Genomic DNA, 27,924 nt, shown 5'->3' on the forward strand with positions numbered 1-27,924 from the left:
ACTTTTTAGACAGACTGTAAGTATTTCCCGTTAAATAAAAGATGTCCAGAGAAGGATTCAGAGGACAGTTTCTTTACAACCTACCCGCCTCAGATCTGGTGGACTTCTGCCAGGTGATGGACGGACTGTCAGACCAGGACTGGACCCGTTTCGGTAAGTCGGAACCAGAACTGAAGACTGTGTGCTAATTGCTAACAGCTAACATGAATGTTAAAGGGGGGATTTGTGTCTGTGGATGAAAAAAGAAAAGTGTTAAAAAATCACAAATATCAGCATAAAAACATTAAAGTATATAAACATAAAGTAACAGGAGTGATTTGATCCCATCTGACTGAGACTATATTATTATCTGTAACAGCTGCTTCATATAAAATGAGTTAATAATATAATGATGTCTCTTTTTGGGTCAGGGGCAAAATAATAGAAAGCCCCTCCCCTCCCCTCTATTATTATTATTAGTGATTCAGATTAGAAAGAAAGGTGTTTTATCTTTTTAGATGTATTGTTTGAGATACTGCAGGGCATTTTTTTTGCACACTGAGTATTTAATTATGATTTATTAAAAGTTTATACACATATAATTTAATATAAAGCCCCCTCCCCCCTCTATGATTAACATTTTATAGAGTGATTCAGAATATAAAGAAAGGTGTTTTATCTTTTTAGATATATTTTTTAGATACTGCAGGAAGCTTTTACTGCCACCTTTTAGCACACTGAGTACTTTATTATGATTTATTTCATGTTTATACACATATATTTCTTTTATTAGCACAACTTTTGGGTATTTTTAGTAGCAACTTTTTAGTTTTTAGTCAGAGGTGTATCTTTATGTAGTGCTACGTGCGGTTTTCTTAAGTGTAGATGTAATTTCCTGTAGTATATGAGGCTTGTTAAAGTGTCTATTTATATATCTGTAGTAAAAGACAAGGTGAGGTAAACTTTGGTAAACCCTCCAGGGGGAAATTAAAAATGGACACAACAGTTGCCTTGTAATGGTGCAGTGATATGAAATAAAATACTATATACAATAAACAATCTCTTAAATAATCTTTAATTATATAAATCTACAATATACATACATTCCTTATGTTATATACAAGTGTGCAGTGTTCAATTGGTAACATTTTAAATATTTATATATCAAACAGCTGCACAGCACATCAAACAGAAGGAAAAAAAAGAAACATAGGAAAATTAAATAAATAAATAATAAAATAATGATAATAAGGAGAAATATTAACAATACTTGATAAGATTAAATCACAATAATAAAGAAAAATAAATACATTAATCAGAAAAAAACATACACCAGATATATATTCATTCTGATTAAATTCAAACAATTAAAATATATTAAATTAAATCAGCTGTTTTGAGCTGGGAGGCAAGAATAGTGAAATTAAAGGGAATTTTTTGTTGTGGTTTTGTGGCCATGATAAATGTGTTGTTATAATCGTTATGGTCAGTGGGGATCCCCCTCCCCTCTTAAAGACTACTATAGAGGCCTTTTCCATTTTGGTGTCAATGAGCCACTAACGAGCTGCAGGAACAGAAACTTTAGTCTCTAGATGTAAATGAGAGAAGGTTGAATTCAGTTTAACCTTTACATACTGTTTATTTTTACATTTTAGAGCTGTAAAAACACCTGATACACAGATTTATCTAAGCTGAACTTTCCTAACATGACCTACAGTATATATAAATGGAAATAAAATGCGTCACTCTTTTTATTTTTTTATGCAAATATACAAGTTTGGCTTGTGTATATTTTTAAAAGATGCAAAAATCAGCGTTAAAACAACTTTATATTCATCATACTCCACTAAATGATCACCTGGACTACAAAATAGTGATTGTGAATGTCTGTTTTTTCTCCATAATATTAATCAAACTGATGAAGAGACTAATTACAAGTCAGAATATGAACAGTGTAATAGTTAAAAATATTTACTGAAACAAAAAAACATTAAATTAAATCGATCACACGGTAGAAAAACAACTTGCTCCTGTTCCTAAATCTACTCTGCCGCACATGACGTCACTCACTACTCTGAAATAAAGTGCACAAATAAACTGTGCTGCACATTTGGAATAAACCTGTCTGTTTTTAGAAAGACTGAAAATATAAACTATAAAATGTGTATAATATTTAACTACATTTATATCCCCACATTATGGCTCTTACTACTGCACAGCAAAACCATCTTAAAGGAGGAAGTGGTTTGCTTTAATTGAACTCATACTTTGATTCATGATGAGGACTCACGATAAAGAGAACTGGATACAAGCGTGAGAGGCGGAGGTCCCATTCATTCCTGTGAAAAACCAAAATATGTTCTTCCTCTTCAGCTTTGCTTCTGCATCATGAGGCCCAAAGGGAAAGTGAGATTATGGTGTTTGCACCTCAGTCCAGTGGGAGGGGGGGGGGGACACACACACACTCTGAGAGCAAAATTAAATGGTTATTTATCTATAAAACATTAAAAATGTATGCTCTAAACGATTGTGTGCTTTACTACTGAAACGTCTGGCTCACTATGAAACTGTGGGGGCAGAAATTAGACTATGGTGGGTCGCCACATTATATATAATTAATGGGAAACACTGCAAAGCTTGGTGAACCGACTACTTCCTGTTTAGCCCTCCGAACTTAAACGAGGAAAAAATGAATGAAGTAATGGTGCGGCTCTTCTTCGAGTTTCGAATCATTTTGTTTTTTAGGCCCAATAGCACTGCATGATGTTGTAATTATAATAATAATAACTTTATTTAGGATAGAATAGTCTTTATTGTCATTGTGCATGTACAGAGAAATTGAAAGCAATCCAATATCGGTGCCATAAGTTAAAGTTTAAAAAGTGCTTAGTTAAAGACAGCATAAAAATAAATTAAGTACTGAACTAAAAGGAAGATGAAACACACAAAAAACACTCTCTCTGCCATCATTGTTGCACCATTTCCTTTAATATTACACATATGAAGTGTTGCATGACTCTTGCTTAAAAAGGTTTTGGGTTTCTTGCATTTTGACCCTTTATTTGTGAGCACAGTAGAGGCAGAAAGGCCGACAGGAAGCAGGGGGAGAGAGGGGAACGACCTGCAGGAAAACTCCCTTGTTGGATTCGAACCAGTGACGCTGCGATTACGTGACACACACTTTAACCGCTCGACTACCCGAGTTCACCATAAAACTTGTTTGTCCATGTTTTAGTTGTCCTGTGATGTAAAGTTTATGTGTTTATTTCATATATAAAATGCAGCTCAGAGCACTTTACATTTAAAACAATAAAACCAGAGCAAACAAGCACAGCGAGGTAAAATAAACAGCATGGGTTAAAAATAAAATATTACAACATTCAAACAAATAAGAAGAGATAAAAAGCCCAAATAAATTTAAAAGAGGAACCTCGACAAGTTAAATTACACAGTTTGTCCGCTGTGTTAAATTGGCTTTAAAGCCCGGCTCTCCTCCTGGAGGTTTAGAGTCTATTAGAGGGTAGAATACCTGAAGTTCCTCACGTAGACGGCACTACAGCGTGTTTTTGTTCTTTAAAAGATAGCTTATCAAGGTGAGAGCCCAACCGATATCGGCCTATCACAGATATATCAGTATTGGCTTATATGTTGTCTGATATGTACCGATATATATATTTATTTTTTTAACTTTGTGTGGGCAGCATTTTCTCTGTGTATGATCCTTTTTTCCTTCCTTTCTATACTTATATTTACGTAAGTTAAATTAATTATATGTACATAATTTAACATAGATGTACATATGTTTTTTGGTTGTTTAAAAGAAAATATATAGTAGAACATATAAAACATCGCAGATTATTTGAGAGATTATTTTATTAATTTTTTATATATTATTTCTTTTTATTTTATTTTATTTTATTCCATTTTAATTTATTTTATTTTTTATTCTATTTTATTTTATTTCATTTTAATTTAATTTATTCTATTTTATCTTATTTCATTTTATGTTTTATTTTATTTCATTTTATCCTATTTTTTTTATTATTATTTTATTTTATTTTATTTAAATAAAAGTTTTGAATTTCCCACTTAGGCGGATCAATAAAGTTTACCCTTTAACATCACGGCATCACCATCTAACGTCTTCATAACCACATTTGAAGCATAATTGGCAAAAAAAAAAGTGTGTTTATGTCCATATTCTGTGTATATAAATAAGATTATCGGCCAATATATCGAAATATTCTTCTGTGTCGGCATCAGCTCCAAAAACTCTTGTCATGTTTTCTCATCACAGCCGATACTCACAGAGTGACGCGGCAGTACATGTGGCTGTTCCTTTGTTACAGGTCGTTTTAACACTTCCTCCACTGAAAGGGTGTACCGGGGGCAGGTTGTCACACTTCTTTGTTTCCCATTTACCTAAAAATGAGACAGATCAGCCTTACTGAAGACCTCAGAGCAGCACAGTGTGGATAAAAAACCGCAGTCTGTGTAAAGTCAGAATAAATATGTGTTCTGAGTTTGACATACCACAGAAAAGTGTGTTGTTAACCACCCTGCCAAATTTGAATGATTTAAACCCCGCCCCCTTCCAAGTGTCACCTGTCAATCAAAGTCACCACCTCTACCAGAAACATGGACGCTACGTTTGAGAGCTGTCTGCTGCTAAGTCAGCGGCTAGCTCGGCAGCTATCTCGGTGGCTAGCTCGGCGGCTAGCTCGGCGGCTAGCTCGGGGGCTAATGGCGCTTTTCCACTACACAGTTCCAGCACGACTCGACTCGGGTTTTTTGCGTTTCCACTAGGGATAGTACCTGGTACCTGCTACTTTTTTAGCACCTGCTCTGCTGAGGTCAGTATATATATATATGTGAGGTTCCAAGCGAGCCGAGCCGATACTAAATGTGACGTCAACAGACTGCCGGCCCCTGATTGGTCAGAAGTGTCGTCACTGGTAGAGAGTCATGTGACATCCAACACAAGAATCAAACCCGCCATTTTTAAATACCGGCAACAGCGTTACAGCAGAGACATTATAATAAGAGGAGACATATCACTCCCATTGAAATGCATAGGGAAACTACGTAACGCCAAGATGGCCGGTGTTTGCACATGTCCCGCCTCTTCTGGTGCCGTTGCTCCAATCATCTCGCTGGTCCTACGCGGTCACGTTTTTGCGACACTTGGAAGTCATTTTCAACAGCGACATTTTAAAACACATGATCAGCAGTTTATACTACTTTGTGTACATATATTTTGTAATGCTTTATCCAAAATTGTGGCATGATCTGGGAAAGTTGACTGTGAGCAAACTCCTGTCTCTGCTGTGAGCGTAAGGTGACGTCTTGCTGTCAGTGCCTGCCGTAAATGAAGACTGTTGTGAAGTATTGCGCATGCGCAGTCCAAGATGCCTGTAAGGAAAAAGGCTTTTAAAACGTTAATTTGATACCAAACCATCAAACCCTTTCAGCGATTATAGTTTGATTTTCATCGTGATTTCAAAACATGTGTTTTTTATGTCCCTTAGACCTCGGAAAATGGAGATACAGCTCTCTCCCTATTCATTTAGATAGCCGGTTGGTCTTCCTATGGCCAAATAGCTGCCCGGAGGCGTGGCCAATTTTGCCGCCGAGTGAGACGACTTGCCTTAGAAGGACTTTGGTTACAGCCTCACGGCGCAGTTTAGTTGCTTTGTGTGTGACAGAAAGCCACATACAGCAGCAAGTACACCACAGCCTCCATGTCCTCCATTGTTTATGTGTTTGTGTCGCGTGTGAAACGGAGTCACGGCAGTTTCGCGGAACCGTTGCTATGACGACCCCGCCCACGTTGAGTAGGTACCTTTGAGTAGTAGTAGTAGTAGTGTGTGCTGAATGTATTTGTACCTCTACAGCAGCAGGGACGGGTTTCAGACCAGCCCACCAAATCCTGAACACAGAAATTCATTTATTGTAGCCTGTTTTACGTCTGGGTTTTATTTCTCTTTCATAATCTTCTTTTTACTTTGTGGTTTTACTTCATCACATCTCCTCTTTAGTTGTTTTATTATTTAATTTTAATTTTTTTAAATCTTAATATGCAATTTAATACCCTCACCTTACACTTCTGGTTTTTACTCATTTTTTATTTTTTTATCATTTATTTAGTCTTATTTTATTATTTTTATTTTAAACTATTTATTTTTTATCTGTTTATTACATGTTATGTATCTCTCTATTTTATTTTATTTTATTTGGCTAATCAGAAACTTCACATTATTTCTTTCTGTGTGGTTTTTTTCTTTCCTCATTGCTGATTCATGAGAGTTTTGACCAGGTTTCCTCACTTCCTGTTTTCTTTTAAACAGTGGTTTTTAGGCCAACCTCAATCACGTATTGTGTGAATCACTTTTTTCTTTTGTTTTTTTTTTACATGATTATTTTTTCTGCCTTGTTCTGTTTCCTCATCACTGATTCATAAATTATTATGGCATTTCATCACTTCCTGTTTCTATAACGTCATTGTTATATGCTATTAATGATTCACCTTTAATAAGGAGACTGGATTCGAAATATCAAAGTTTAAGTTGAATTTATTTAGCTTGTACAGAGTTACAATAGAAAAGGCTCCTCCATAGATAGCATCATGACAACGTTTTCTCAATTTCCTTACTCAGTAGACAAGCAGAAGTTTAAAAAGAGACACTCCGACCTGTCTCTGACCCTCTGTCGCCCAACTCTATCTGCCAGTCTCAGCAAACCGTTGAGACAGGAAGTATCAAAATGTAAAAATAGGACATCTCAATCACAATATAATCCTAATTTTTTATAACAGAAGACATTGTACATTGTGCATGGATCGGGTGTGTGTGTGTGTGTGTGTGTGTGTGTGTGTATGTGTGTGTGTGTGTGTGTGTATGTGGGGTAATGTTGGGATTTCTTTTTTTTTATTACGTAAAAGCTCTGTCATCATTACGTACAAAACCCTGCTCCACATTAAAGTCTGAGTGTTTGAATCTCTCTGAAATTCATGCACATCTTTACAAAAACTCAGCTTCTCCTTTAAGTCGTTGAGTTGTTTTTGAAACGGTCGACACAAATGCAAAACAGGAAGTATCTTGTCCAGTGGTCTCAGGCTTTTTGAACTCCCCCCCTCACCACCACACATGCACACACACACACACACACACACACACACACACACACACACACACACACACACCATCCTACACAGTACAAATCAAACAGGAAGAAAAGAGGCACGTTTTTTATTTTGAAAGGAACGTGACTTCCTTTTATCTGTTGCTCTAGTATTTACAGTGTTAGGAGAAATGTTGAAGCTATTTATTAGATTTAATAATTAAATTGTTAATTTTTAATCACTGTTTATTTTGAAGAATAAAGCTGAATTAGTTTGATTATACAGTACTGTGCAAAAAGTCTTATAGGCCACCATTAGATTAGTTGTTTTAGCAATGGAAGGGAGGAAGGAAGGGAGGAAGGAGGGAAAGGAAATAAGGAAGGTAGGAGGGAGGAAGAAGGAAGGAAAGGAGGGAGGAAGGAAGGAGGGAAAGGAAAGGAAAAAAGGAAGGTAGGACGGAGGAAGGAAGGAAAGGAAGGAGGGAAGGAAAGGAAAGAAGGAAGGACGGAAGGTAGGAGGGAGGTAAGAAAGAAGGAGGGAGAGAGGTAGAAAGGGAAAGAGGAAGGAAGGAAAGGAGGGAGGAAAGAAGGAAGGAAGGAAGGATGGTCTTATAAAATTCTTATAGGCCACCATTAGATTAGCTGGTTTAGCAATGGAAAGGAGGGAGGGAGGAAGGAAGGAAGGAAGGGAGGGAGGAAGGAAGGAAAGGAAGGAGGGAAAGGAAAGAAGGAAGGAAGGAAGGTGGGAGGGAGGTAAGAAAGAAGGAGGGAAAGAGGAAGGAAGGAAAGGAGGGAGGAAAGAAGGAAGGAAGGAAGGATGGTCTTATAAAATTCTTATGGGCCACCATTAGATTAGCTGTTTTAGCAATGGAAAGGAGGGAGGGAGGGAGGGAGGAAGGAAGGAAGGAAGGAAGGAAGGAAGGAAGGAAGGAAGGAAGGAAAGGAGGGAGGGAGGAAGGAAGGAAGGAAGGAAGGAAGGAAGGAAAGGAAAGAAGGAAGGAAGGCAGGTAGGAGGGAGGTAAGAAAGAAGGAGGGAGAGAGGTAGAAAGGGAAAGAGGAAGGAAGGAAAGGAGGGAGGAAAGAAGGATGGAAGGATGGTCTTATAAAAGTCTTATGGGCCACCATTAGATTAGTTGGTTTAGCAATGGAAAGGAGGGAGGGAGGAAGGAAGGAAGGAAGGGAGGGAGGAAGGAAGGAAAGGAAAGAAGGAAGGAAGGAAGGTAGGAGGGAGGTAAGAAAGAAGGAGGGAGAGAGGTAGAAAGGGAAAGAGGAAGGAAGGAAAGGAGGGAGGAAAGAAGGAAGGAAGGAAGGAAGGATGGTCTTATAAAAGTCTTATAGGCCACCATTAGATTAGTTGGTTTAGCAATGGAAAGGAGGGAGGGAGGAAGGAAGGAAGGAAGGGAGGGAGGAAGGAAGGAAAGGAAAGAAGGAAGGAAGGAAGGTAGGAGGGAGGTAAGAAAGAAGGAGGGAGAGAGGTAGAAAGGGAAAGAGGAAGGAAGGAAAGGAGGGAGGAAAGAAGGAAGGAAGGAAGGAAGGATGGTCTTATAAAAGTCTTATAGGCCACCATTAGATTAGTTGGTTTAGCAATGGAAAGGAGGGAGGGAGGAAGGAAGGAAGGAAGGGAGGGAGGAAGGAAGGAAAGGAAAGAAGGAAGGAAGGAAGGTAGGAGGGAGGTAAGAAAGAAGGAGGGAGAGAGGTAGAAAGGGAAAGAGGAAGGAAGGAAAGGAGGGAGGAAAGAAGGAAGGAAGGAAGGAAGGATGGTCTTATAAAAGTCTTATAGGCCACCATTAGATTAGCTGGTTTAGCAATGGAAAGGAGGGAGGGAGGAAGGAAAGGAAAGAAGGAAGGTGGGAGGGAGGTAAGAAAGAAGGAGGGAGAGAGGTAGAAAGGGAGAGAGGAAGGAAGGAAAGGAGGGAGGAAAGAAGGAAGGAAGGAAGGGCAGTCTTATAAAAGTCTTATAGGCCACCATTAGATTAGTTGGTTTAGCAATGGAAAGGAGGGAGGAAGGAAAGGAAGGAGGGAAAGGAAAGAAGGAAGGAAGGAAGGTAGGAGGGAGGTAAGAAAGAAGGAGGGAGAGAGGTAGAAAGGGAAAGAGGAAGGAAGGAAAGGAGAGAGGAAAGAAGGAAGGGAGGAAGGAAAGGAAAGAAAGGAATTACAGACCGAAGGAAGGAAGGAAAGAAGGATGGTCTTATAAAAGTCTTATGGGCCACCATTAGATTAGTTGGTTTAGCAATGGAAAGGAGGGAGGGAGGAAGGAAGGAAGGAAGGAAGGAAAGGAGGGAGGGAGGAAGGAAGGAAGGAAGGAAAGGAAAGAAGGAAGGAAGGAAGGTAGGAGGGAGGTAAGAAAGAAGGAGGGAGAGAGGTAGAAAGGGAGAGAGGAAGGAAGGAAAGGAGGGAGGAAAGAAGGAAGGGAGGAAGGTAGGGGGGAGGAAAGAAAGAAGGAAGGAAGGGAGGGAGTGGGGAGGGAATGAGGGAGGAAGGAAGGAAGGGAGGAAAGGAGGGAGGAAGGAAGGAGGGAAAGGAAAAAAGGAAGGTAGGAGGGAGGAAGGAAGGAAAGGAAGGAGGGAAAGGAAAGAAGGAAGGAAGGAAGGTAGGAGGAAGGAGGCTGAGAGGTAGAAAGGGAAAGAGGAAGGAAGGAAAGGAGGGAGGAAGGAAAGGAAGGAAGGAAGGAAGAAAGGAATTACAGACCGAAGGAAGGAAGGAAAGAAGGGAGGAAAGAAGGAAGGAAGGAAGGAAGGAAGGATGATCTTATAAAAGTCTTATGGGCCACCATTAGATTAGCTGTTTTAGCAATGCTATAATGACCAATATATAATTATTTATAAATCTCTTTTATTAGATTACAACCAGAAAATACAGGAAATAATTATGCAGTGTTAAAGAAACAGGAACAAAAACTGCTTCTATAGGTCTAACTGTATTTAGTGTGACTTCCTCTTACACTTGAGCAATAGCAGGAACCTAATATTACATAATATTACATAATTAATGTTACATTTTTGTGTATTTATTCAGTTTTTTTTTGCACTTTGGCTCCCGATAAACTCACTGTATGTATTAAATAGATACGCTTAGAATGACAAATACATAAAATTAATTATTCATCATGTTTGTAAGATGCATTTTTATTTTATTTAATTTAATTTAATGTGTGTGATCTCTAAAAGTAACATGACATCGCTCTGTGTGAATCCTCCCGTCACTTCAAGCCTGCTGTTATTTAACTGTACGTCTGTTGCTACTGTAGTTTTATAAGTTTATATAAGCATTCAGGTGTTTTTCCTTAAATCTATCAGGCAGGAACTCAAGGAGAGGACTCGGATGCAGAGCTCTGGATTAGCTGACAAGGCTTTATTCTTAAAAAATAGCAATAAACCAAAAGTGCCTCAATTGAGGGAAAAGCAGGGAAAAAGGAGAACTAAACTTAGGAGCTCTGAAAAACTAAATGGCAAACAAAAAATCACTCTTCTGAGGAATAAACACACTACCAATACCATTAACTATGAACTATGACTATGAACTATGACTAACTAGGACAGGACGCTTGTACTCTGGTCGACAGACAAGACACACTCGGAGACGCAGCCTATAAGCACACATGGAGGGAAATGGGGAACAGGTGGACACAATCGGGAATCAGGGAAGACAATCAGACCGGTGACACATGAGGAAGGGCAAGGCACCTGAAACAAGAGGAGAGTTAATACCAAAATAAAACAGGAAGTCACAAAACAAACATGGAGACAGGACAAAAACTCAACTTGACATAACCGGTGTGACAAAATCTCTTAATTCTAAATATTCTTAAATAATAACCTGAGACGAGCTGATCATCTGCCATCATCTCGATTTAACTCACTAAAGAAATCACATGTTTTTTACTGACTGATTCAACTTTTATCTAATGTTCTGTTATCAGCTGTGAACAGATTATAATCTTAATCTCTTGCTTTTTTCTTTTCACAGCCTCAGAAGTCCTCACAGATCAGACGACCCTGCGATTGGCCGAGAGGAAGGACAGGCGGACCGACTGGGTGATGCACCAATGGGGGATGAGGAACGGTCGTGTCGGGGAGCTGCTCGACCTGTTGGAGTGTCTCCAGCTGCTCCGACCCCGAGACATCATCCTGGGCTGTGAGTTGACCTCTGACCTCTGACCTCTGACCTCTGACTCTCCAGGACATTTTACAAAACATTAAAAATTCACTTGTTTGCCGTTTGGCTCCGAGCAGATAGTGAACATGGCTTCTCTTACAGCTTTTTATCTCTGAAAACGAAGCTTTGAGAGCGCTGAGAGTGAAACAATGCAGTGAAATCGCGGTCAGACAGATAAACAATGAGCTGAAACTCACTATAAAGCTTCTTAAAGCCGCAGAGTGTCTGTTAATCCTCTGTAGGTTCAACACTACGAGACACAAACACATCACACACACTGACAGATCAGACAGCGGTATTATTATAGACGCCTGAAAGTGTCTCACAGTGTCCTGATGTCGTCTTTCTTCATTATTACTTTATTAGCAGACAGTTGACTTCAATTCATATTTCATTATTCATTATATATATATTATATATGATAGAATAGAATAGAATAGCTCTCCTCCAACTTATATTAGGCTATATATTACTTACTATAGAGTAGGGCTGGGCAATTAACCCTCCTGTTGTCCTCGACTCAAGGAAGGAAGGAAGGAAGGGAGGAAGGAAGAAGGAAGGAAGGGAGGGAGGGAGGGAAGATGGAAGGGTTGGGAGGAGGGAGGAAGAAGGAAGGGTTGGGAGGAGGGAGGAAGAAGGAAGGAAGGAAGGAAGGAAAGGAAGGAGGAAGGAAGGAGGGAAAGGAAAGAAGAGAGGGAGGGAGGGAGGGAGGGAGGAAGGAAGGAGGGAGAGAGGTAGAAAGGGAAAGAGGAAGGGAGGAAGGAAGGAAAGAAGGACAGAGGAAAGAAGGAAGGGAGGAAGGTAGGAGGGAGGAAAGAAAGAAGGAGGGAGAGAGATAGAAAGGGAAAGAGGAAGGAAGGAAAGAAGGAAGGGAGGAAGGTAGGGGGGAGGAAAGAAGGAAGGAAGGAAGGAAGGAAGGAACAGTCAAAACATATGACACAAAGTTATTTTCCCTCCCTAAAGATCCTCATGTGTGAGGGCAGCAGTGGAAAATACTAAACTAAAGAAACTGTGAAAATACATCAAGGGTGGAGATAATCCTTCATTAATCATAATCGAGGTTAAAAGTTCAGTTAATGGTGATTTTGATTTTTGCCATAATCGCTCAGCCCTACGATATAATACAGCTCAGAGAATATAACTACTGAACTATATAATACTATATAACTACTAATTACTCTATAATACAGTTCAGAGAATACTTCCAATTGAAGAAGAGTGACAAAATACAACCTGACGTGAGAAGAGGACAAGGTGAGACCTGTAGTTTCCTCCCACAAAGTAAAATCTCCCCTGTGTGAATCATTTAAGGCGGGAACTCCCTCCCAGTTTTTTAGAAAGTTCACACTTTTATTATCTCTGTGTCTTCGTCTCTGATACACAAAGAAAATCAAATCACCAGTAATTAATTATCAGTATAAGTCCACTTAAATACACTGTAGGTGGATCAAATATTTAATACTTATCATTCTTTTGTGGTTACACCATTTGACATTTTCAGGAGCATTCAGTCTTACTTTTGGTAATATTACAGAAAGAATAAGTCGATTATTTTTCATCATTCTGGTCTCAGTCTCTAAATTCAGACCCTTTAATACAGAGGTGTCAAACTCATTTTAATTCAAGGGCCACATACAAACCAATTTGATCTCATGTGGGCTGGATTGTTAAAAAGATGGAGGGAAGGAAGGAAGGAAGGAAGGAAAGACAGACAGACAGACAGACAGACGGAAGGAAGAAAGGGAGGAAAGACAGATGGAAGGAAGACAGGAAGGAAGGAACGAAATAAGGAAAAAAGGAAGGTAGGGAGGAAGGACAGATGGAAGGAACGAAGAAAGGAAAAAAGGAAGGTAGGGAGGAAGGACAGATGGAAGGAAGACAGGAAGGAAGGAAGGAACGAAGAAAAGAAAAAAGGAAGGTAGGGAGGAAGGACAGATGGAAGGAAGACAGGAAGGAAGGAACGAAGAAAAGAAAAAAGGAAGGTAGGGAGGAAGGACAGATGGAAGGAACGAAGAAAGGAAAAAAGGAAGGTAGGGAGGAAGGACAGATAGAAGGAAGACAGGAAGGAAGGAACGAAGAAAGGAAAAAAGGAAGGTAGGGAGGAAGGACAGATGGAAGGAAGACAGGAAGGAAGGAACGAAGAAAGGAAAAAAGGAAGGTAGGGAGGAAGGACAGATGGAAGGAAGACAGGAAGGAAGGAATGAAGAAAGGAAAAAAGGAAGGTAGGGAGGAAGGACAGATGGAAGGAAGACAGGAAGGAAGGAACGAAGAAAGGAGAAAAGGAAGGTAGGGAGGAAGGACAGATGGAAGGAAGACAGGAAGGAAGGAACGAAGAAAGGAAAAAAGGAAGGTAGGGAAGAAGGACAGATGGAAGGAACGAAGAAAGGAAAAAAGGAAGGTAGGGAGGAAGGACAGATGGAAGGAACGAAGAAAGGAAAAAAGGAAGGTAGGGAGGAAGGACAGATGGAAGGAACGAAGAAAGGAAAAAAGGAAGGTAGGAAGGACAGATGGAAGGAAGACAGGAAGGAAGGAACGAAGAAAGGAAAAAAGGAAGGTAGGAAGGACAGATGGAAGGAAGACAGGAAGGAAGGAACGAAGAAAGGAAAAAAGGAAGGTAGACAGGAAGGACAGATGGAAGGAAGACAGGAAGGAAGGAACGAAGAAAGTAAAAAAGGAAGGGAGGGAGGGAGGACAGATGGAAGGAAGACAGGAAGGAAGGAACAAAGAAAGGAAAAAAGGAAGGTAGGGAGGAAGGACAGATAGAAGGAAGACAGGAAGGAAGGAACGAAATAAGGAAAAAAGGAAGGTAGGGAGGAAGGACAGATGGAAGGAAGACAGGAAGGAAGGAACGAAGAAAAGAAAAAAGGAAGGTAGGAAGGACAGATGGAAGGAAGGAAAGGAACACAGGAAGGAAAGTGGCCCAGGTTGGAGCCCTCAGCGGGCCGGTTCTGGCCCACGGGCCGCATGTTTGACACCCCTGCTTTAATAAATGTGCTGATGGTCATTTTGGAAACTGTTGCTCCATTAATAAGATTTAAAGACTTACAGCAGCTTTAATGTCTTAATTGACAGTTGGCTCACCTGCTGCTCGGAGTTTAACGTTACTTGACTGACACTCATTGAATCTGTGTCTCTGTCTGCAGGCGTGTCCAGGATGAAGTATACCCTTCCTCCTCCTCCTCCTCCTCCTCTTCGTGCTCCCTCTCCTCCTCTTCCTCCTGCTCCTGTTCGCCCGTCTCCTTCTTACTCTCCTTCTCAGTTCGACCCTCCTCCCAAAGCATCTGAGGCCCCGACTATCTGCGAAGGCTGCTGGACAGGTAACAACACACACAGGCACACGCACACACACACATGCACACACACACACACACACACACACACACACACACACACACACACACACACTGGTGCTTCAGTCCACATGTTTTATGCTGTGACTCAAATCTCAAACCTGATTCACTAAAAGTTTGCGTGTGTAATAAACGTGTGTAAACTTGACATCACCTAGGTAACGCGGCGCAGTGAGGCTTGCATCATTCAAATGTGCAAAAAGATAATACACATTTGAAAGATGCAGCAATACCCCAGTGTGCAAAATACATGGAGCAGAAAATGCAAATATGTTATTTAGCGCACGTATTGTGATTTACCAAACATGACGGTAATTTTTTCTGACAGTAACTGCGTCTATAAATAATACGTTTGAAGGGAAGTTATTAACCGTCTGTTACTATGGAGACGAGGAGACGGAGGAACAATGACAGAATATGGATTTTTTCCACTATTTTTGTAATGGAATATTTTTGGTTTTACTAACAACATTGACCACTACTACTTTTCCTGGTAATATATTCATGCTATAACTCAATATATTTGTTAACCTCCTCCACTAGAACCTCTAATATTAATATATCTAAACTCTCCTTTAAAGCTGCAGTTGGTAAGTCTTATAAAAGTAACTTTTTGTCATATTGTCTAAAACTGTCACTATGTAAAGACAGCATTACATGAAACTAGTAATCTGGGGGGGAAAAAACAGGCTAATTTAGCCCCGCCTACTGCTCCTACTGAACCAATCAGAGCCAGGATTGTGTCTGATGGAGTGTCTGACAGCTGTCAATCACTGCTCACACACACAGGCCCCTCCCCCTTCCTCCTCACAGGCCCCTCCCCCTTCCCCCTCAGCTCGGTCAAGCTCATATCTCCGAGTTTCTAGGTAAGGTATAGCCATGTGAAAGTCACTGTAAAGCGTTTTATATCTAGCTGTGTGGAGAGTAGTTCATGTATTACCGATCACGTGCACGTGGTCGCGTGGTCCTCTGGGGGAGGGGCTTTGGAGGCAGGGAGGGGAGCAGCGGAGAGGGAGGGGGAGGGATCTGAAAGTTGTACTTCTTCAAATTTGATGCTGAAGTCCTCTCTCTCCCCAAAGTTACCAACTACCAAAACCCTAATTTTAAATACTGCTGTCTGCACCTGTTGTCATTGACGCAGTTATTCTTAGTAGATCACCTGCAAAACGCACGCTAACTAAATGTGCACATGCAATTTAGTACCTTTTTATTTCGGATCTTAGTAAATCAGGCCCTATGAGCGGGACTATGGACACTTATCACCCTCAACTTTACTGAGGTCATAGTGGGTGATGGTGGTGTATTAAGGTGCATTATATTGAATGGTGTTCCTAATATTTTGTCCACTCCATTAACAGACATGATATATAATATAATGCACCTTAATACACCAGCACCACTTAGTACAACCTCAATAATAAACTTAAAGTAGAATTATCACCTTTTTGACAATATTAGCAAAAATTAAGATTGTATGAACTTCATAAAAAAGTAGAATTTAAAGCAGATTGTATTAGATTGCACAGGTGTTCCTAATTAAGCTTATTTTTTTGTCAATTTATAATTTTTGTGTGTGAAAGTGAGTGTGTGTGCAGCTCTGAACAGTTAATTAAAGACTATATAAATGCAGCCTTTACTTTAAATCCTTTTAAAGTGAACCTGTGAATCAAATATTTAGTTTTTACTCTGTGTGTGGTTTAAGCTTTAGAGTTACACACACGTCACACATCACACAAAGAGCAAACGAAGGAATCATCATAAAAAGAATATAAGCTTCCCGTCTGTGTTCAGGGTTTTCACGTTATCTAACCAGTGTGGTTGTGCATTTTTTTACGAATTTCTCAGGTGGGGCTGATGTGTGAAACCACAGCAGATGTTCACACGCGCTTCTCTTGATGCGACGGTTTGGTTACATCATCAACCTAACATTGAATTCAGCCACATTTCTGAGAATCTTTTGCAGTTTGTTGTTTTTTTTCCTAAGCTGACACCATTTTTTAACGGCATCCTGTTTAAGAATAATCAGATGTTAACAGAGAAACCAGACGCTTTATCGCCGAGCATGGCTGACTGATTCGTATTTATAGATAAATCAACAGTTCATCTCGTGAAGCTTTTTGTCTTTAAAAAAAAAATATCTTTATTGACATTCAGAGCAAATAACAATTACATATAAAGTACAGTGCCAAAAACATCCACAAAGTGCCTTCAGAGTCCAGTAATCCTGTTTTAAAGTGTTGTTAGTTTGTAAATTCAGTAGGTTACAGACACCTGAACTAACCACAGACACCGGACTGTCCCGCTGTTATTACAGACACCTGAACTAACCACAGACACTGGACCGTCCCGCCGTCATTACAGACACCTGAACTAACCACAGACACTGGACTGCCCTGCTGTTATTACAGACACCTGAACTAACCACAGACACTGGACTGTCCTGCTGTTATTACAGACACCTGAACTAACCACAGACACTGGACCGTCCCGCTGTTATTACAGACACCTGAACTAACCACTGTCATTACAGACACCTGAACTAACCACAGACAGTGGACCATCCTGCTGTTATCACAGACACCTGAACTAACCACTGTTATTACAGACACCTGAACTAACCACAGACACTCAACTGTCCACTGTTATTACAGACACATGAACTAACCACAGACACTCAACTGTCCCGCTGATATTACAGACACCTGAACTAACCACAGACACTGGCCTGTCCTGCTGTTATTACAGACACCTGAACTAACCACAGACACTGGACCATCCTGCTGTTATCACAGACACCTGAACTAACCACTGTTATTACAGACACCCGAACTAACCACAGACACATGACTGTCCGCTGTTATTACAGACACATGAACTAACCACAGACACTCAACTGTCCCGCTGATATTAAAGACACCTGAACTAACCACAGACAGTGGACCACCCTGCTGTTATTACAGACACCTGAACTAACCACTGTTATTATAGACACCTGAACTAACCACTGTTATTACAGACACCTGAACTAACCACTGTTATTACAGACACCTGAACTAACCACTGTTATTACAGACACCTGAACTAACCACTGTTATTACAGACACCTGAACTAACCACAGACGCTTCACCGCCCTGCTCTTATTTTTTATTATTTACATTTTTTTGACACATATTTGTGAAATCGATCCACATGAATGAAATGAAACAACGGTGTGTTTATTAGATGATGGAGGCGGAGGAGGAGGAGGAGGAGGAGGAGGAGGAAGAGGAGAACTACTACCACCACTACAACTACCCAGACCTGCCCCGCCCCCCTCCAGTCTGCATACTCGTCCCCAGATAAGAAAAGTACAGTAATCAATAAATAACTAAAAATAATTTATAACTAATGATCTATAATAATGATATGATGATGATGATGATGATGATGATTACTATGATGTCATCTGTCTAGCCTCCCCCAGCGGATACGGCAGCGGCGGCAGCGTGCAGCGGCCTGGCGATGTGCTGGGTGTACGAAGAGGTGTTCGCTGGGACGGAGGGGTTCTCTCCCGCCCGCCTGGTGGGGGAGGGGGGGTTCGGATGCGTGTACAAAGCGACCCTGAAGAACACAGAGTGCGCCGTCAAGAGACTCAAACAGGTCAGCCAATCACAGCGCAGATCAGACGTGACTCACCAATTATCTGGTTATTTATCAGCTGCACGGGATCCGCAGACTGCTTCTTTTTTTTTTATCTCTGCAGCTTCTCTTAAAATCCTCCCACACAGCTCCGCACAGCGAGCTCAGAGCCGAGCGCTGATGTCAGATCTGTTATCAGAGAAAGAAAGTTTCTGTTACACAAACCGATTACTTTTTAAAACTTTATTTCCATTTATAATTAATTCCTTTACCACGTTTGTAACAAATGCTTCCATAAATATCTTATCAGTTGTTCCTTTTATAGAGAAAATACATTTACAATCATATTATATTATGACCTCATTGTCTGAAACAGGGGTGTCAAATATGCGGCCCGCGGGCCAGAACCGGCCCGTCTAGGGGTGCAATCCAGCCCACTTTCCTTCCTTCTGTCCTTCCTTTCTACCTTCCCCCTTTCCTTTCTTTGTTCGTTCCTTCCTTCCTTCCTTTCTTTGTTCCTTCGTTCCTTCCTTCTGTCCTTCCTTCCTTCCTTCCTTCTGTCCTTCCATCGGTCCTTCCTCCCTTTTTTCCTTCTGTCCTTCCTCTCTACCTTCCCCTTTTCCTTTCTTTGTTCGTTCCTTCCTTCCTTCGTTCCTTCCTTCTGTCCTTCCATTGGTCCTTCCATCGGTCCTTCCTTCTGTCCTTCCTCCCTTGCTTCCTCCCTTTTTTCCTTCTGTCCTTCCTCTCTACCTTCCCCTTTTCCTTTCTTCGTTCGTTCCTCCCTGTCTTCTGTCCTTCCTCCCTTTCTTCCTTCTGTCCTTCCTCTCTACCTTCCCCTTTTCCTTTCTTCATTCGTTCCTTCCTTCCCTCCTTCCTTCCTTCCTTCCCTCCTTCTGTCCTTCCTTCTGTCCTTCCTTCCTTCCATCTGTACTTCATACCTTTCTTACTTCTGTTCTTCCTTCCTTCCTTCCTTCCCTCCATCTTTTTAATGATCCGGCCCACATGAGATTAAATTGGTCTGTATGTGGCCCTTGAATGAAAATGAGTTTGACACCTCTGGTCTAAAACAAGAGATAACGACAGCCATAATTATTAAATGAAGGATACAACAAAATTTGGATGGCAGGTTTTTCATTATAACCATTAAAAGCATCAATCAACATAAATAAATGGGTTAAAGTAAGTCAGGTTTTTTTTTTTTTTTTTTTTTTGACTCATCTCTGTTATCTGTGTTTTTGTAGGACGGCCCGTTGGACTTGAGTCTGCTGAAGGAGAGTTTCCAGACTGAACTGGAGAAACTCTCAAAGTGAGTATAATCACCGAGGATCAGCTGACTGAGTTCGCCTACAGCTGAACTGATAAACAAACCCACAAAGTTAACTCTAGTGGAATCTGAGTTTAACTTTTATCCCCGTCGCAATTTCACCTTCCTGTCGTCCTCCTGGGTCAAATTGACCCCGTCTGTTTTGACTGTTCCTTCTTTCCTCCCTCCTTCTCTCTTTTTTTCCTTCCTCTCTCTTTCCTCCCTTCCTCCCTTCCTTCCTTCCTTCCTTCCTTCCTTCCTTTCCTTCCTCCATTCTTTCTTTCCTCCCTCCCTCCTTCTCTCTTTCTTTCCTCCCCCCTACCTTCCTCCCTTCCTTCTTTCCCCTGTCCTTCTTTCCTTCCTTCCTTCCGCTTTTCCTTTCTCCCTCCTTCCTTCCTTCCTTCCTCCCTCCCTCCTTTCCTTCCGTCTTCCTTCCCCCCTTCCTTCCTTCCTCCTTTCTTTCCTTCTTCCTCCCTTGACTCGAGGACAACAGGAGGGTTAATGCAAAAACAGTAAATAAATATAATAATATACCTGAGTTTGATATTGATATTGCACAGTAGGACTTTAAGTAAGGTCAGGAGTCTGTGTGTGTGTGTACGTGTGTGTACGTGTGTGTACGTGTGTGTACGTGTGTGTACGTGTGTGTACGTGTGTGTACGTGTGTGTGGAAACTCATAACTTCCTGTACAGATGTTTCACAGTAAAAGCCTTCAGGCTGTGGCTCAGGAAGATCGGTGATTTGATCTCCGCCTCCTCAAGTCATCTCTGTGTGTGTGTGTGTGTGTGTGTGTGTGTGTGTGTGTGTGTGTGTGTGTGTGTTTGTATGTGTGTTTGTATGTGTGTGTGTGTGTGTATGTGTGTAAATGCAGCTCATTTAACTTATTTAAATGTTTGTGCTCTGCAGGTTCAGACATCCGAACATCGTAGAACTTCTGGGTTACAGTGAAGGAGGAGGATCAGTGTGTCTGATCTACAACTACATGGACAACAAATCACTGGAGCACCAACTACAAAATGTAACACACACACACACACACACACACACACACACACTCTCTCTCTCTGTATATAAGCCATCAGTTTTTTTAACCTGGTCTCTGTGTGTGTGTGTGTTTGTAGAAGTATGGCACCCTCTCCTGGTTTCAGAGGGTCAGTATTGTTCATGGAGTATCAAGAGCTCTGCAGTTCCTCCACTCGCCTCCCGACGCTCACAAACCTCTCATCCACGGAGACGTCAAGAGGTCATTACATCACAACCATAACATGACATCACTTCCTGCTCTGCTTCACGCCCTCTTAAATACAAATGAAGCAGCCGGTTTGCAGCAGGATCTCAGTGTCTCTTCTGTCTTTGTTTTTATGCAGTTCGAACATCTTGCTGGACAGCCACATGGAGGCAAAGCTGGCGGACTTCGGCCTGGCTCGGTTCGTGTCTCGCCGCCCGTCGGGACGCACAGGGTCGCACACGATGACGTTCGGCAAGACGGAAACGGTGAGGGGAACTGTGGCGTACCTGCCGGATGAATACACGAGGCGCGGAGAGCTGGGGACCGCCGTGGACGTCTACAGCTTCGGAGTGGTGAGAGAGAGAGAGAGAGAGAGAGAGAGAGAGAGAGAGAGAGAGAGAGAGAGAGAGACGCTGCCACTGCTGCAGGGGCTGATGGGAAATGTAGTTTGTTAGTTTTGTTAGTCGGGATGAATGCCACGTCACACATGCAAGTCTATAAAGCTCAGAAATCAGTAACACATAACAGGAAATGAAGAGTCTGACATAATAAGTGACGCATGAAAATAATAGGAACTTAATTTTTTTTTTTAAATAGTTAGTGAGGTTTATGCTGAATCATTTCAGTTTAGTAACTTTATTGTCATTATATTGAGGGTCAGACATTTAGGGTCAGACATTTAGATAGCATTTCCTCTGAGGCATAAGAACATTTAAGGCAATTAAAAACAATGTAAGTAAAATAAATAAAATCATTGATAATCTGCAGGTAATAAAGTGCCATATACAACATGAAAGCAGCACTCCTTGTTGTAACAGTAGGCCATAGCTAAACAATTGGAACAATTTAAGGCACACTTTTATATTATTACTTAAAAAGAGCTTTTATTTTGTAGTCCTCCAGTGAGTGTGAGTGGGATGAGAGGATTCATTGGTTTAACAGCTTGGGGGGGAAGAAGCTGTGTTTCAGTCTTGTAATGTGTCACTGAATTTTCCTGTATCGCCTGTGTGTGTGTGTGTGTGTGTGTGTGTGTGTGTGTGTGTGTGTGTGTGTGTGTGTGTGTGTGTGTGTGTGTGTGTGTGTGTGTGTGTGTGTGTGTGTGTGTGTGTGTGTGTGTGTGTGTGTGTGTGTGTGTGTGTGTGTGTGTGTGTGTGTGTGTGTGTTTCAGGTGCTGTTGGAGGTCCTGACCGGTCGTCGAGCTCTGGAGATAGACCCAAAGCTAAGAGAGGTTTACCTGGTGAGATTCACACACACACACACACACACACACACACACACACACACACACACACACAAACACACACACACACCACAGTTTATATCATCAATCAATAAGTGACAGGCTGATGTGATCGTGTTCTGGTCCTGTAGAAGTGTCTGGTGGACGAGGTTCAGGAGAGTCCGAACGGTTCGTCTCCAGCAGAGTGGAGGAAACAGCTGGACCGCCGGCTGATGGCAGGTGAGCGCTGTGTGTGTTTATACTGATGTACACGGACAAGCAACCCTCAGTTTTTATTATTAATAATATTAATAATAATATTTATTATTTTATCCGTCTTTATTCGATTGTAGCTTCATTTTATCTCCAATTTAACACTTTTAATCGGATTTAAATGTCTTAACCCTCCTGTTGTCCTCCTGGGTCAAATTGACCCCGTCTCTTTTGACTGTTCCTTCCTTCCTTCCTTCCTTCCTTCCTTCCTTCCTTCCTTCCTTCCTACCTCTTTAATTTTTCCTTCGTTCTTCTCATCCTTCCCTCTTTCTTTGCTCCCTCCCTCCCTACTTACTCATTTCCTTCCTCATTCCTTCTTTCCTCCCTTCCTTCCTTCCTTCCACCTTTCCTTCTTTCCTTCCTTCCTTCCTTCCTTCCTGCCTTCCTCATTCCTTCTTTCCATCTTTCCTTCCTCATTCCTTCCTTCTTTCCCTCCTTCCTTCCACCTTTCCTTCTTTCCTCACTTCCTTCGTTCGTTCCTTCCTTCCTTCCTCATTCCTTCCTTCCTTCTTTCCTTCTTTCATTCCTTCCTTCCTTCCTTCCTTGACTTGAGGACAATAGGAGGGTTAATTTTTCCCACGTGTTGCTTTTACATCCTTTCTTAAAGCACTTTTGAATCTCCTTGTTAAAATGTGATATACAGACACATTAACGTTGCCTCTGCTTATTGTTTTATTCATGTTTTTTTTTTTATTAACGATGTGTCAGCAGAGAGCGACGTAGAGCCCGTTGGCAGCATGGAGATGGTTGCTCTGGCCTGCTGGTGTCTGAACTACAGGAAGAAGAGTCGACCGTCAATGAATGAGGTCAGACACACCGTACAGAAACACATCTGTATTAACATTAAAACACATTTCCTGCCAATCTTCTTGCTCCCTGAAGGAAAAACCCCCCAGATTTTAGCATCAAACTTCATATTTTATATCTCTACTATAGTCGGCCTGTTGCTGCTTAATTTATTTGAACTGAAATGTTGTTTTTCTTGTGTCTAAATAAATAAATCTAACTTTCCAGCCCCCCCCCCCCACAGACACAGTATTTGTCCCTCTGGTGAAAGCTGAAGTTTTGACTTTCATATTTGTTTAACAGATCTGCTGCAGATAAAAAAATAAATCCCAGTGAATATCAGCTTTAAACTATGATGCACCCTGCTGTTTGAACTCTGCATGCTGCCGAAATTTACATGACATTATATTTGAATGTGTTGGATTCAAACTGTTTTATTTGGACCAGAACATTTCTTCTTCTTCACTAGCTGGTTGCAGTCCAACAGAAATGCTAATTTAATGCCGTTTTTTTTTTCTTTCAATTAGTCCTAAAAAGAAGCTGCTGCTGCTTTAAGTGTGTAAAACCAATAAAGTCTTTAGTTTCAGTGACACACAGAACATTTATTCTTTTCATTTTAGTCGTTTTTAGACAAATATGGATTAAAATAAACTCATTATCAGATATGATCCAAAACAAAATGTATAGATTTGTGTTTCCACTGCAAATGAAACATCTTGTTAAACTGCTGTTTGAACTCTGCATGCTACTGAAATTACCATTACATCAGATTTTAATGTGTTGGATTCAAACTGTTTTAGTTTTTCTTCACTAATTGGTTGCAGTCCAACAGAAATGCTCATTTAATGCCGTTTTTTCCCTTTAAAATTAGCCCTAAAAAGGAGCTGCTGCTGCTTAAAGTGTGTAAAACCAATAAAGTATTTAGTTTCAGTGACACACAGAACAGTTATTCTTTTCATTTCGGTCATTTTTAGACAAATATGGATAACAATAAACTCATCATCAGATATGAACCTAAACTGTTAGAAATAGATTTTATTCTTGCAAATGAAACATCTTGTTAAACTGGACCTGCAAACACTGAATGTTAAATTGACTTTTTAAAATGAGCAAAAAATGTAAATGTCTTACGTCCTTCAGGGTCAAATTGACTCCATCTCTCTTTTGACTGTTCCTTCATTCCTTCCTTCTTTCCTTCCTTCTTTCCTTCCTTCCTCTTTCTTTAATTTTTCCTTAGTTCTTCCCATCCTTCCCTCTTTCTTTGCTCCCTCCTCCCTCCTTACTCATTTCCTTCCTCATTCCTTCTTTCCTTCCTTCCTTCCTGTCTTCCTGTCTTCCTTCCTTCCTTCCTTCCTTCCTTTACTTTTACTTTTCATTTTCGTTTACGTTTCTTTTTAAAATGAGCTTAAAATTTAAAACCTGAACTTGAAAACAAAACTGCAAACTGAAATTTAAAACTTTAAATTCAAGAGTGGAGTTTGCATGTTAATCTTTAAGTTGAGGTTGAACGTTGTGTAGTGACTATGCTCTGTACTGCACAGGTGTATGAAAAACTTCGGGACATCCACAACATGGTGAAGAAGACCAACTCTTGCCCGTTACCGCGGCCCCGCCCTCACCATGACCTCGACTCCCAGTCCTACTCCAGACAGCCGCGCTCCCTGGACTCCTGTGTGGGAGCTCTGTCCCAGCAGATGTCCAGACTGGGACCACTGGAAGATTCCTCCCAGCATCCCAAAACCTTCTCCGGCAGCCTCACCCCTCCTCACCCGCTCCACTCCTCCTCCTCTCTGCCTCTCACCACTTCCTGCTCCATCGTTGGCCCGTGTGAAACCGATGAGAGTCGAGGTTTCTCCCAGTACATGCGCTCCGAGTACTCCCAGTTTAGATCCAATGGCACCAGCTGCACCAGAGACCAGTATCAAATTCCTTCTGGGCCCTCGGTGTCCCGGCTCAGTCACCCTTCTGTTCCCACTGAGGACCAGTACAACTTCCCCTCCCAGATCAGCAGCATCAGTGACAGGACGGGAGCCGGGGCCGCTACAGGGGCCGCCGGCCGTCCTCCGCAGGGCATCGCAGCAGACAGAGGACAGACCACAGCGGGGCTCTACGGGGCCGAGTTCCTCTCTCCTGCCGGGTCTCTGCAGTCAACGTCCCCGAGGCCCTCAGGTAATATTACAACCAGGCGGGGAGTTCTGGTCCTCTGAAATGAGGCCAACACAGAAGTAATTTAGAGCTGCATTCTATCAAAAGGCCACCAGGGGGCGACCGTCTCTATACAAGTCAATGGAGAATTCACCAACTTCTCACTTGATTTCTAACCTCAGTAAACGTTTTCAAAATGTGTTTATGGTCTCAATCGCTAGTTTAAAGCCTTCTTCAATGCAGTATGATGTTCATTTGGGACATTTTGGCCTCCCTGATTTTATATGTGACGATAAAGCAGGGTATGCATTAGGGCATGGCTACGTCCTGATTGACAGGTTGATTGACCAATGTCCTCGAGATCCAGCCCTCGCAACCATAGCAACCTCCCCGCTCCGCCCATGGCCCCGCCTCATGCCCATATAAGTAGAATCCGTGTTTTTATTTTTCCCAGCATGCACCTGAAATTTTCAAGATGGCGCTGCCCAGATTCGAAACTATTGGCTACCGAGCAGCAGTCCACAAACCAATGGGTGACGTCACGGATGTTACGTCCATTTCTTCTATACAGTCTATGATATTTAAAACATACTTATTATCTTTTCCACTAAATGCCACCAAATTCTAAACACTGCACCTTTAAGAAAATAAGACTTTTTAGACCATGAGCTACTTGGTGTGAGTTACATTACAATCTGTTTACACTGGAAGGAGACTCATCAGCAGGTATTTCTAACTGGATGTGTTTATGTCTGTCCTTTGTGGATGTTTTGAGATTCACAGATCTTAATAGTATTTCCGTCTTTCTGTCAGAAATCGTTGTGAATCCCACGAAGCAGCGATTCCTGGAGAAGAAAATGCTTTATGAGGAGGGAAGGATTCAGACTCCTGAGCTGCTGTCCTCCGACGATCTCTGTACGTAACCACCAGATATTTTATTTTATTCACTTTATGCTGCTGCTTTTATCTCACAATTATCTCCTTATTCTTTTGATCATGCCTCGTTTCATATAATTTAATTCTTGTTTAGTTTTATCTCATCTCATGTTTCATGTCCTCATATCTCATCGTATTTTGTTGTCATCTCATCTCATCGTCTCATGGGTCTCATCAGACGGAGACGGGAGCTCAGAGGATTTCAGAGGACCGGAAGAGAGCGACGAGCTGGATTACCTTCCTTCTAGACACCACTGACGGACTGGTTTCTACCGACTGGTTTGACTGTACGACATGAACCAGTCTGCACGGATCTGAGTCGTACGAGGGAAACTTTCCAACAGGACCAACAATGACCAAGCTGTTAACTCTTTACCACTTTTCATCACCATATTTGCAGAGTAGTCTCCCGGATGTCGACATACTGCGGACGCTGCAGCCACACACTGTGTCATAGATTTCAGCCAGTTTGTTGAATGTTTTCTGCTTTGATGTTCACTTCTTCTTAAAAACTCCTCGCCGCACTGATGAACGAACCACGAGAGAAGAACCACAGAAATCACACCGAACTCACAGTAGTGCTCGTCTCACACACCGAACATTAACAGCAGCAGAGGATCAGATGATGAAGGTACGACGTCCTCATCACACCTGCACTGACATTAACATTTATCTCTGCAATCTGTTCACTGATTTAATGAATTTGTTATTCCTTGTGCTAAAATATCAAATGTATAGTAATCAGAGTTCCGGTCCTCTGCAATGAGGCCAACGCAGAAGTAACTTAGAACTGCATTCGATCAAAAGGCCACCAGGGGGCGACCGTCTCTATACAAGTCAATGGAGAATTCACCAACTTCTCACTTGATTTCTAACCTCAGTAAACGTTTTCAAAATGTGTTTATGGTCTCAATCGCTAGTTTAAAGCCTTCTTCAATGCAGTATGATGTTCATTTGGGACATTTTGGCCTCCCTGATTTTATATGTGACGATAAAGCAGGGTATGCATTAGGGCGTGGCTACATCCTGATTGACAGGTTGATTGACCAATGCCCTCGAGATCCAGCCCTCGCAACCATACATAGCAACCTCCCCACTCCGCCTCATGACCCCGCCTCATGCCCATATAAGTAGAATCCGTGTTTTTATTTTTCCCAGCATGCACCTGAAATTTTCAAGATGGCGCTGCCCAGAGTCTAAACTATTGGCTTCTGAGCAGCAGTCCACAAACCAATGGGTGACGTCACGGATGTTACGTCCATTTCTTTTATACAGTCTATGGGTTGGGAGGGTTACTTTAAAAATGTAACCCATCTACTTTAACCCATTACTTTAAAAATGGACTCAGTAAGGTAATCAAAGTATCACAGTATTAAAGAAATGTAACTTTATTTACTGTAACTTTTGGAATAGTTTTGGCCACTAATCTGGTGCAAATAATAACATCTAAAGTCACACAACAGCTGCAAAAAGGTGAAAATCAGCTGCAAAATTTCACTGCAGAGCAAATTAGCTTCGTGGTGCCCGTTACATTTCCATATATGTAAAATTATTTGCCCCTTTTTATGCAAATAACACGCATTTAGGGTGGAGGTAAAAGTGTGTGCATGCAGACATTAAAAAAACCAATGCAACAACAAAGCAATAAAATCATTGAATCAATGAAGCAGAAGCAGGAAGAGCAATAAACACGATGCTGCAGCCAGATGTGGACAACAAACAACATCAGTATTAATATTTCTGTGATAGATTCAATGACACCTGAACAACAGTAGAGTAAGATCCAGATATTTCAGACCTGCTGTATTCTG

The 27,924-nt window shown here is 41.4% G+C and overlaps 1 protein-coding gene across 1 annotated transcript; it reads left to right on the forward strand.

Annotated features, from left to right (window-relative positions):
* Window positions 1-26,669, forward strand: irak1 (interleukin-1 receptor-associated kinase 1). The gene is made up of 15 exons (XM_053318073.1): window positions 1-153; window positions 11,065-11,232; window positions 14,397-14,570; window positions 17,827-17,951; window positions 18,058-18,243; window positions 19,464-19,528; window positions 20,433-20,544; window positions 20,648-20,769; window positions 20,894-21,107; window positions 21,923-21,991; window positions 22,126-22,213; window positions 22,955-23,052; window positions 24,574-25,201; window positions 25,991-26,092; window positions 26,292-26,669. The coding sequence occupies exons 1-15, from the start codon at window positions 42-44 to the stop codon at window positions 26,369-26,371; spliced, it is 2,343 nt and encodes a 780-aa protein (XP_053174048.1). The 5' UTR covers window positions 1-41; the 3' UTR covers window positions 26,372-26,669.
* Window positions 26,670-27,924: the final 1,255 nt, after the last annotated feature.

The sequence above is a fragment of the Scomber japonicus genome, chromosome 4 (assembly GCF_027409825.1).
Source record: "Scomber japonicus isolate fScoJap1 chromosome 4, fScoJap1.pri, whole genome shotgun sequence".
NCBI classification, from domain to species: Eukaryota; Metazoa; Chordata; class Actinopteri; order Scombriformes; family Scombridae; genus Scomber; species Scomber japonicus.